This window comes from Momordica charantia (assembly GCF_013281855.1).
Source record: "Momordica charantia cultivar OHB3-1 chromosome 8 unlocalized genomic scaffold, Mcharantia_2.0 BLBB01000008.1, whole genome shotgun sequence".
NCBI classification, from domain to species: Eukaryota; Viridiplantae; Streptophyta; class Magnoliopsida; order Cucurbitales; family Cucurbitaceae; genus Momordica; species Momordica charantia.
Genome location: NW_028275166.1, coordinates 23927782 through 23939796, shown reverse-complemented (window position 1 = coordinate 23939796; position 12015 = coordinate 23927782). Strand labels below are relative to the sequence as shown.

The 12015-nt window shown below is 39.1% G+C and overlaps 1 protein-coding gene across 1 annotated transcript; it reads left to right on the top strand.

Annotated features, from left to right (window-relative positions):
- Positions 1-324: 324 nt before the first annotated feature.
- On the top strand, positions 325-11824 carry LOC111020706 (U-box domain-containing protein 44). The gene is made up of 4 exons (XM_022297446.2): positions 325-782; positions 894-1467; positions 1560-1869; positions 10001-11824. The coding sequence occupies exons 2-4, from the start codon at positions 913-915 to the stop codon at positions 11584-11586; spliced, it is 2451 nt and encodes an 816-aa protein (XP_022153138.1). The 5' UTR covers positions 325-782; positions 894-912; the 3' UTR covers positions 11587-11824.
- Positions 11825-12015: the final 191 nt, after the last annotated feature.

The window sequence follows — 12015 nt, the reverse complement described above, 5'->3', positions numbered from 1 at the left end:
TATGTATGTTCACATTGTCAGTCACAAAATAACTTTATCCAATTACCGTAAGAAACGCATCAATCAATACTCGCAAAAATAACCTTATTCAACTACCGTAAGAAACGCCTCAATCAATACTTGCAAAATAACCTTATCCCACCGCAAAAGCTCTCCTGATTATCCATCTTAAAAGAAAGATTTCTTATCAAGTGAGAGTGTTAATTTTTATAGTTTGGATTAGGGAAGGACCATAGGTAGAATTGAAATTGACTTTAAAGCTTAAAACAATCCCAAAAAGGCAAAAAAAAAAAAAAAGGAAAAAATGAAAAAGTGTGAGGATTGGGTGGCTAGAGCTGGCATGGCAACGCAACCCTGAGCTCGGCTTCGGGTGTGAAAATGGTGGGGTCTCGATCTCTCTCTCTTCCATGTTTCCTCAAGTTTCTCTTCTATGGCTTCTCTCTCTCTCTCTTAGGGTCAAACCCTCCTCTCTCTTTCTCTTGACAGATTTTCTCTCTCTCTCTCTCTCTCTCTTCTCCTCTTTTGGTTGTTTGGAAGCTCCTGTTACTTCCCCCAATTGCGACCCTTCTTCCCTTCTTCCTCAATACGCAGCCATCGCACTATTCTACTCATATCCTTCATGGGTGAGAAGCAGCTACCCTGTAATGGAGTCCACTTTGGTCAACCAGCCCACTTCCACGCCTCCCTGGATTGTTCTTCCCGGAATTAGCGCTCCCGACACAAACCCATCTCGAATTTTTTAATGTGCTTGCGTGATCACGATTGGGTCGCACCCGTTGGAGGTTTGATTCTCCGGCTGAAATTGTTGTTTGCATATGTTGCCTTGTGGAAATCGTTGTTGTGATTTTAGTCCATTTGGGTTGTCAATCGTGTTTAGTTTCTTTTCTTCTCAGGGATTGATTTGTAGATCAGATGGCGGATAGTTGGGATGGAAGTTATGACGACTCTGGAAGCGTGTCGGATGAGAGCAGTTACTATGCGAGGCAGCATATTGAGCCTATTTACGACTCGTTTCTGTGCCCTTTAACGAAGCAAGTAATGCGGGATCCTGTTACTATAGAAAGTGGGCAAACTTTTGAACGTGCGGCGATTGAGAAATGGTTTGACGAATGCAGGGAGAGTAGAAGGAGGCCAATCTGTCCAATGACGCTAAAGAAATTGAGTAGCACGGATCTAAATCCCAGTATTGCTCTGCGGAATACGATTGAAGAGTGGACTGCTAGGAATGAAGCTGTTCAGCTTGATATGGCTCGTAAGTCACTCAACTTGGGGAGTGCAGAAAATGAAACTTTGGGCTCTTTGAAATATGTGCAGCATGTGTGCAAGAAGGATCTGTCGAAGCACATTGCACGGAATGCTGGGCTAATACCTATGATTGTTAGCTTGTTGAAGAGCACCAGTCGAAAAGTTCAGTTTAGAGCTTTGGAAACTCTTCGAATTGTGGTGCAAGAAGACAACGAGTGTAAGGTTGTCATTTGCGGAAAAACACGATTTCATTTGCGTGTCGAACACAGTTATGCTTTTGGACTTTTTTGTGAACCATTTCTTTCACTTTGCAGGAAATATTAGCTGAGGGGGACACTGTTCACACAGTAGTGAAGTTCTTGCGTCTTGAGCGTTCGAAAGAGAAGGAGGAAGCTGTAGCTTTGCTGTATGAGCTTTCCAAGTCTGAAGCCTTGTGTGAAAAGATCGGTTCAATTAATGGGGCTATTCTTATATTAGTTGGAATGTCAGGCAGCAAATCTGAGAATCTCTCCACAATTGAAAATGCTGATAGAACATTAGAGAATCTAGAGAAGTGTGAGAATAATATTCGACAAATGGCTGAATACGGTAGATTGAGGCCTCTTCTAACACAGATTCTTGAAGGTGCGTACATGATCTTCAGTAATAGATTTTTTAGAAGCAAACATTAGTTATCATTGCTCGAATGGAGAAGAAGGTTGAATTCACCTAAAAAAGTATTTTGCCATGTTTTCTATTCAACACTTCCACAAATTTTTAATGAAGAAGAGTTGCATAAATACTCCCCAAGCCCTGTCCTACAGCATGCTGCTTGTGTTCTCAGTTCTTTTTGAAAGATAGCATGCGAAACCTATACTGAAGTATGTTAGTGCTGCTTATCTGCTGGACATTCTCACACTTGCCGCCTTAGGGAAGTGTCGATGCTTCCTAGACCAACAAATGCAGTACTTCACCTTTGCCTCTTATACTGTTCTTGATTCCCAAATGACAATAACTTCTTAGTACCTCCTAAGAAAATATACACTCTATTCTGTGCAAAATATTGGTGTTACTTGTTAGATATGTGTCCTACAGAGACAGACACATTGGACATGTGATACGTAATTTATTTTTTCCTTCTCTTTTTTGGATATGAAACAAAAGGTGTATCCGAAGTGTGCGTAAGCTGGTCTGGACACTCACGGATATTAAAAAAAAAAGAAAAGAAAAATAGCCTAAAGGCGGGGGAGATCCCCTCCCAAGAGAACTAGTAAAGAGTAGCCTTCCAATCTTGAACAATCATGCCTAGACTGTAGTTACAAAAAAAATTTCTGTCCGACACCATAAAGAAGCATTAAGTTGTACACTATTACAAAAAAATTGTTGTGTGGAGGGTTTGGTGTGGAAAACACTTCGATTTCTTTCCACCATAAGAGTGCTCTGGCAGCACGACCCCACAAAATTTTAGCTTTCTCCTTTATAAAATCGCACCTCTAAACACTTCCAGCAGCCACCCATCAATCCTCTCAGGTAGACAATGGGAAAGGCCAATTTCTTTGATCAGAAACATCCAACTACTGAAAGCAAGGACAGTGAAGAAAAAGTTGTTCCGGACTTTCCTCATGCCTTAAACAAATGCAGCAAGCTAATGGAGAGATGGACCAGTTGGAGAGCTTCCTTTGAAGCTTTTTGTGGGCAGGCCTTAAACAAATGCAGCAAGCTAATGGAGAGATGGACCAGTTGGAGAGCTTCCTTTGAAGCTTTTTGTGGGCAGGGCTCCAAAGGAAAACTTTGACCTTCTTTGGATTGTTGAACTTCCAGATGGAATTAATCAAGGGGCTTGCAATTTTCTTATCCAAAAAAAAATCAAGGGGCTTGCAATTTGAAATTAATTTCAAGAAAGCTGACTTCGTAGTGAAGGTATTTGACTTTCTAGGGTCCATTCCACCCTATCTTCTTCATTAACATGCTGGAAATTGTCAAGTTTATTCACTAAGCCCAACCAACTGTGCCATTATCTATCCAAAATGCGTCTTCTAAAACCCAAATTCCATGTGCAATGTTCTTCTATCCAGCAATCAGCTACCAAAGCTTTTTTTAATTTTTTATTAGAAAGGGTATATAAATCCGGGTACAGCAACTCCAAAGAAGAGGAACCCAGCCAAGGATCCTTCCAAAATCTGATTTTCCTACCATTTTTCGCCTTGTAAGTAATAAGATTGAAGCACGAGGAGCAATTGGCAGCGACAGCGATATCCACCTAGGGTCTGCCAACGCCTTTTCCTTTAGGAGGGAGGGTGGACCAACCGCTAGGCTCTTGCCTGATGCTTGTGATTACTCTTTTCAACAGGGTGTCTTTCTCTTGTGTAAACCGCCACAGCCACTTTTGTAAAGGTGAAACATTTCTTTGGTTAAAAGATCCCACTCCTAACCTCCCATACTTCATTGGTAGGTATATCTATTCTTTCTCAATTTTGTGTATTTTGATTTTAGACACATATGGACTGCACAAGGCTTGTTTAGTGGAGACAGAGAATAACCATATACCTGGAAAGTGGAGTTTAAGAGACCAATTGAAGAAAGTTCCTAAGGAAGTCGGGAATTGGAATAATTTGTGCCTGTCCATGGGTGCTCTAACTTGATCTACCTCAGTCTAAGAAAGCTCGACAACTTAATTTATGTCAAGTGTTGATGTACTTATTGAGAGAGAAATAAGAAAGTGGGGGAAGTAGTAATTTCATTCATTAGTGCTCCATATAAATACATACTATGATGCTAAAAATAAACATAACTATCTCCACATAATTAGCTACTCAACTAACCCATAATAATAGCAACTTAGACTTGACTACAACCAAAAGAGGAATATCAACAACTTCCTAAAAACTAGGTCTTTGACCAAACGAATTCAAAACTAACATTCAAACTTTGTATTTGTAGCTTTGAGTTAACTAACATTCTCCTTCTGACTCAAATGCTACAAACACCTTCAAATTGGCCAACTTTGGTTTATTATCAAACCAAACTTCATAGGGTGTCTTCTTCTCCAAGACCCTTGTAGGTTGTCTACTCAATAGAGAGACGATTGTGTTTGCTGTTTCAGCCCAAAACTCCTTTGGCAAATTCTTCTCATGCAACAAGCATCTTGTCATCTCCATAATACTCCTATTCTTCCTCTCACTAACTCCATTTTGCTGTGGAGAATATGGAGCAGTGAGTTGATGCTCTATCCCATCTTCGTCACAGAAAGAATTGAATCTTTGCGACGTATATTCTGTCCCATTATCAATCCTCACCACCTGGACATTACAACCATTTTGATTTTCAATCCATCGGCTACTATTCAGTGAGAGAGTTGGTTGAGGTCTACATAATTCAGTGTGGCTGAGCTGCAGTTTCTCAGCTTCTTTCCAGATTGACTTCTGCAAACAAACTCCGCAGTTTGTTTTAAGCTCCTCCAGAATTGGTACTCCTATTGTCATCTCATTTTCCTGCCGATACTGCAACCCCTTTTGATGAAAATGCCCTAATCTTTTGTGCCTTAACTCAGTGTCATTCACTTGACACTTGAAAGCTATCTGCTCCTTCTCTAGTGGATCTAATGAGAAGCTCTTGTGTTGCATCTTTATTTTGAACCACTCATTCCCATTAGAATCAGAAATGAGACACTTCTCATATTCAAACAACACTTTAAATCCCTTCTCTACTAGTTGACCAACACTTAACAAGTTTTGAGCAATCCCAGGGACAAACAATACTTCAGTAATCAACTTGGTTCCAACACAGCTTTCTATTGACACTGTGCTCTTCCCCTTTACTTCAAGATACTCACCATTCCCTATCTTCACCCTTGACTTAAATGACCTGTCAAGGTCCTTAAACAACTCTTTGTCACTTGTCATGTGATTGGTACACCCACTATCAACCAACCAACTGTCACATTGAGTGACTGATGAGAAACAAGTAGCCACAAAGAGTTGATCTTCCTCTTGTTGTACTGCAGCATGCGCTCCTCCTTGCTGTTGAGTTTTTGCTTCTTTACAGAACCTCTCAATGTGCCCCAATAAATGATACCTTCTACACTTCACATCTGGCCTTCTCCAGCATCTAAAGTGTGGATGATTATGCTTTCCACAGTGCTTGCATGCACTACTAGCATCCTTTACAACAGACTCTGAGCTATTGCTACCACTTCCCTTCTTCCACTTCTTCTCTCTTTCATATTCTCCCTGCTGCATTCTAGCTTTCAGTGCCCCTTAAATGCTTCCTTCTTGTCGCATCAACCTCCTCTGCTCTTGTGCTTGTAAAGCACTCACTACTTCTATCACTTTGAGCTTAGTGAGGTCTTTAGAATTTTCTAAGGAAGCAATGGTTGCTTCATATCTCTCAGGTACTGAAACCAGAATCTTCTGAACCAATCTATTGTCAGATAGATTAGTTCCTAATGCTCTTGCCTTGTTAGCAATCCCGATCAACTTGTCTGAGTACTCTTTGATGGACTCAGAATCCTTCATCTGCATTCTCTCGAATTCCCTTACCAAGTTCAACACCTTCATGCCTTTAATCCTCTCATCACCTTCATACTCACTTTTGAGGAACTTCCAGATCTCCTTGCTGACTTCAATGCCATAATTCTGTTGAATATGGCGGGAGACACAGCTGCATATAGGCAAGCTCGAGCCTTTGCCTTCCTGGTGACCCTCTCCTTGTGAGTCTTGATCTGATGCATTGTTGGATTATCAGGAAGTGGAGCAATTTCATAAACTTGCTCAATTGCTTCCCAATAATCACAACCCTCCATGTAGGCTTGTATTCTGATTGCCCATGCTTGATAGTTTTCACCATCAAACACAGGTGGAGCCAGTGAAGAAAGATTGTTTGATCCTAACTCCATTGTACAAAACTCTCACAGGTGTATCACTTAGTTTCTCTCGAAAATATCTCACTAGTCCTTACTCATAGATCCCTTAAGAATTTAAGGCTCTGATACCACTGTTGATGTACTTATTGAGAGAGAAATAAGAAAGTGAGGGAAGTAGTAATTTCATTCATTAGTGCTCCATATAAATACATACTATGATGCTAAAAATAAACATAACTATCTCCACATAATTAGCTACTCAACTAACCCATAATAATAGCAACTTAGACTTGACTACAACCAAAAGAGGAATATCAACAACTTCCTAAAAACTAGTTTGACCAAACGAATTCAAAACTAACATCAAGTGTTCTTAATGGCATGGAAGGATGTATTAAAATTATTAAAGAAGATAATGGAATTTTTTGGGAACGGCAGCAGGGAAGGGAAACTAAATTCTGGTTAATAGGAGGTAGTTTCATAGCCACTAGAGGGGGGAGGCTTGGGCATTGGTAATTTGAGAAAATGGAATCTAGCCTTATCGACGAATAGTTATGGGGATTTCCATTTGAATCTGAAGAATTATGGAATTAAAGTAATAGTAAACATAGAGGGACATTTAGTTCATAAAAAACCTGTATTTGTGTAGTCTGAGATTACAAAATTTAGGTTTCTATTATATAATTTATGTTTGGATTATGACAAAGGAACAACGAGTGTTAAAACCTTGGTTTTGTATAGCTTATGTTTTGCTTGTGGTTTGAGATTTGTAAAACTTTGTTTGTAGCCTAAGAGGAGCTCAGACGACTATAACAAAAAGTTCTGCAGCCTTCTTTGGATTCTATCACACACACGGATTCGACTTTGCTAGACTTTTTGAGTTCTAAATATGGATTTAATTTTATAGATGACCCAACCAAACAACTTTTTATTGAATCCATTTATTCTTCTGATATATATATATATATATATATATATATTGAAAAGAAACTATTTTATTGATAAGATGAAATATGAATACAAAAGGGGGAGAGACCCTGGGGGGTTACAAAAGGCTCTCCAATTAGACAAGAGAGACGCGGAACTATAGTTTTTATTGAATCTAAATCAATAAAAACATAAATTTGAATCTAAATCAAATACCAAACAAACTCTAAGGTTTCATTCCACTACGAGTAATGAAAAAGGGGATGGCAGAGGGTGGATACCTAAAGAAAAATAATGATGAAGATTTTATAGAGTATACCATCTAAAAGCCCAAAAGAAATTGAGCCTATCATTAGCCTAGGATCCGGATTTACTTTATCTTTGATGTGGGAGAACCTACGATTCAGTTTATCTATGTGAGGACTGAGGAGGAAAAGTGTAACCCTAACGGGTAGATCTGGTAAATATGTACTGTAAATATGCGAGGGGCAAGTATGTGTGCAGGAGGGAAGTAATGGGTTTAGTGAAGGATATGGCCTCTACTTTGTTACCATCAGGGAAAGATAAAAGGGGGAGAGATGGAGAGATAGGTAGGGAATAGCTGAGTAAACTTTGGGAGAAAATTAGACATCTTGAACATTTAATAAACATGTAATTTTGTTCTCTCAATCAACAGTAATTGGTATTTTTAAATTTTAGGAAGGACTTCTATCAAATTGGTACTAGAGCTTCTGGACATCCTGACGGGAGGAACCAAATAGAATTAGTGGAGGCGCATTAGGTGTTGTGGTAAAAGAAATGTAGAGAATTCCTTCATTGGAGAGAAACATAGCAACACTGTTGGAAGGATGACTCTATTACCTCTTTGACGGGAGGAACCAAAACGTACAATGACAGAACCCCTCAGTGTAGATCAATATGAATAAGGGAAGAAACCTGTTGACCCAGTTATAGCGGGAGAAGCGGGCGAGTCAACTGAGATGAATAAGGGGGAGTCAAGACTGTGGAGGTGGTTATGAAGTTGTGCTGTAAACCAAAGGAAACTTTTTTTAGAATTCTAAAAAAATCTATCTTTTATAAAGAGCCAATGGGTATTTATACTAGTGTAGGATAACAACCTCTTAACCAACTATCAAACTAACCAATCGGCTAACAACTATCAAACTAACCAATCGGCTATGTTAGCCGTTGGCTACTGACTAACAAACTTCTAAACTAGCTGTTAGCTATTAACCATCTTGGACAATGGTTATTTAGGCCATTTAACCTACGGTAACCCTACATCAGGGTTCCTCCCCCTATTGGGAAACTCGTCATTGAGTTAAGATGCCGGTTGAAATCCATCCAGTGCTTGATATTCGAGCAAATCAACTACATTGAAAGTTGGATTTATATTCAAGTCTGCTGGCACCAAATGTTGTAGGGTCAGACGGTTGCCCTGCAAGATTAGTTGAGGTGCACGTAAGCTGGTCCGGACACTCACGGATATAAAAATATATATATAGATATATATATATATATATTCAAGTCTGCTGGGAGTTCCACATCGTAGGCATTATCCCAATCTTTTTTAGAATCTTCAGTCTTCACTGGTCCAATCTCCTTTTTGTTCAGCTTATTGTAAGTTCCAGTAGGTAATCTAGATTTTCGTAAGCAAACCATAACTGAGTCTCCTTCTTTGAAAAGCTCTTCCCTTCTATGTGCGTCAGCTTGTTCTTTGTACATGGAATTGGAGCATTCTAGATTTTCTGTCACTTCTTTATGCAATCCACTCTACGCTCTGCCATAGCTTCATCTTCCTGTTTAAGATCAACATGAAAAGGTAGGTTAGACAAGTTGATAGTTTTGCGTGGGAGTTCAATATACCTGATCCCAAAAGGAGACTTTCCTGTTCGAACGATTCTTCATACGATTGAATGCAAGTTTAGCTTGTGTTGAAGCAAAGTCCCATTGTCGTGGCTTGTCCCCTCCTAGATAACGAATTAATGAATGGTCAGTCGATTGGTACATAACTTAAAAACTTCTTTAGTTTTTGATCGACTGAAACAGAATGGTCGGTTTTCGGTGATGCTTTTGGCACAACCGATGTTCACCCCTAGTCCCCATGCTAGAAGCTATTTTTGAACAAAAGGCCACAAATATATATCATTGGTGTTAAATATCATATGAGTAAAATAGGAAGAAAACTTTTCTTTGGAGTTCCAGTTCCGATATTCAAGTGAAGAACCAGAATTTGCAAATGTAGTTCAAAAAAATAGGAAATAAAGAAAGGAAATGAAACGGATGAGTAAAAAAAATTTATACAAAGATAAATGGATGAAAAAAAGTAAGAAATAAACAAACTTAAATGCAGAAGTGGGTATGATGTTTGAGGTTTGTTATTTATTTTCTAGGATATTGCTTTTGTTTCATAACATCTTATCATGATTGTTGAAATTGAAGAGAAATTTAATTAATTGTTTGTACGTTTAAATTTGCATAGATCGAATATTGTAATGGAAATACATGTGTTGAAGCTATGTATGAGAGAAAGGTTTTTCTTATTTCTTGAGTGGTGAGAAAGACTCAAATTTATATAAGACGATTCTCAACCATATGTCCTAGAATTAAGCAATCAGTTTAGACCAATATGGAAAGAAAAAATATAAAATATACAAGGAAACAATGGCAGAATTCCTAATTTACAGCAGAATCCGTTCAGCTTGATTTTCTACATGCATGTCTACGTTCTTATATATTATATAATTCTATAATGTATAAAGTATTCGGTTGTGTTGTGTCATGTTATATCTGTGTAAAGTTGTATTTGTAAGTCTGTATTTGACGTCAGTCTCTCTCCAGAATAATTGCCAACTTCTGTTTCTGCCTGAATAAAGGAACGAACTTCTTCAACATTAAGATAATGAGTGCATTATTTTTATGGTAGATGTTTTTTGAAGTTTCACATTTTCTTTTCATTTACTTCATCCTTCAATGTGATTGTTACAGGCCCACCAGAAACTAAACATTCCATGGCTGCATATTTGGGCGAGCTAGTTCTAAATAACGATGTAAAACTCTTTGTGGCTCAGACTGTCGGGTCATCTCTAATTAATATAATGAAAAGTGGTGATAAGCAGTCAAAAGAAGCTGCTTTGAAAGCCTTGAACCAGATATCGTCTTTTGAGGCTAGTGCAAAAGTTTTGGTACAAGAAGGGATACTCCCACCTCTCGTTAAGGATCTCTTCTCAGTTGGTCCGAATCTACTTCCTATGCGATTAAAAGAAGTATCTGCAACAATTCTTGCCAATGTTGTGAGCTCAGGCTGTGATTTCGATTCCATTCCAGTGAAATCTAATAATCAGACTACACTTGTCTCTGAAGATACAGTCCACAACCTGCTACAACTCATTAGCAATACTGGTCCTGCTATTGAATCTAAACTTCTCCAGGTTCTTGTTGGACTCACGAGGTCTCCTTCAACTATTTCGAGTATTGTTGCTGCCATTAGAAGCTCGGGTGCGATTATCAGCTTGGTTCAGTTTATTGATGCCCCGCAGCTGGATTTGCGTGTTTCTGCTATAAATCTCCTCCATAATATCTCCTCACACTTGAGCCAGGAGCTAGCAGATGCTCTGCGTGGCTCAGCTGGCCAGCTGAACAGTTTGTTTAGAATCATAGCAGAAAATACTGGAATCACAGAAGAACAAGCAGCCGCTGTGGGGCTTCTAGCAGATCTCCCCGAAAGGGATTTAGGCCTCTCCAGGCAGATGCTTGATGAAGAAGCTTTTGAGTTGGTCTACTTTAGAGTCGTTAAACTCCGCCAAGGGGAGATTAGGGGCACCCGATTTTTAACACCATTCCTTGAAGGCCTTGTTCGAATTCTTGCGAGGATTACATTTATATTGGCTGATGAGCCTGATGCTCTTGCATTTTGTCGCAGCCACAATCTTGCTGCTTTATTCATTGAACTGCTTCAGTCTAATGGACTCGACAATGTACAGATGGTTTCAGCCATTGCATTGGAAAATCTATCTCAAGAATCCAAAAATTTGACCCAATTACCTGAGTTTCCAGCACCTGGATTTTGTGCCTCAATTTTTCCATGCTTCAGCAAACAACCAGAACTAATAGGGCTGTGTCCGCTCCATCGAGGTACATGCTCCTTGAAGGAAAGTTTTTGTCTTCTGGAAGGTCAGGCAGTGGACAAATTGATAGCCCTTTTAGACCACACAAGTGAGAAGGTTATCGAGGCAGCGCTTGCAGCACTATCTACTTTGTTGGATGACGGAGTTGATATTGAGAAGGGGGTGAAGATTTTGGACGAAGCAGATGGGGTTCAGCCTATATTCAACGTGCTGCTTGAAAACCGTACAGAGAATCTGATGAGAAGGGCCGTTTGGGCAGTCGAGAGGCTGTTGCGCTCGGAGGACATCGTAATGGCGTCCTCGAATAATCCGAAGGTGAGCACAGCACTTGTTGATGCCTTCCAACACGGTGACTACCAAACCAAGCAAAATGCTGAGCGAGCTCTAAGACATATTGATAAGCTACCCAACTTCTCCAATATATTTCCTAATCCTAATATGGGATAACAATGTTTGTGTTTGTTCTATATATGCTCTTCTCTTTGCCCAATTAATAGTGCCTTCGTTTGCCTTATTACCTTCTTTTTTCTTTCCTGCTTATCATTATTTCTTATTTTTGTTTGCGAGATTCTTGCCAAAATGTTGGAGGTAGGTATTGGATGTAAAAAGTCTCCACTTTTTAGATTTTTCAGGAATTTGATTTGTTCAGTGATTTATAGCCTGTAAGTTATTTTGATTTATCTTATTGTTATATTTGTCAATGGAATAAACTAGGATATCAGATCGAGTTCGGGAAGCATTGTCGGGAAATATGGTGTCTTTTAATGTTTATTTTTTAAATTGTTTTTGGAGGATTGATTGTTATTGAATTTGTCTAAACTTCAGCATCATCACCTGCATTGTGACTTTGTCAAATTACATTGCGAGTCGTCCACT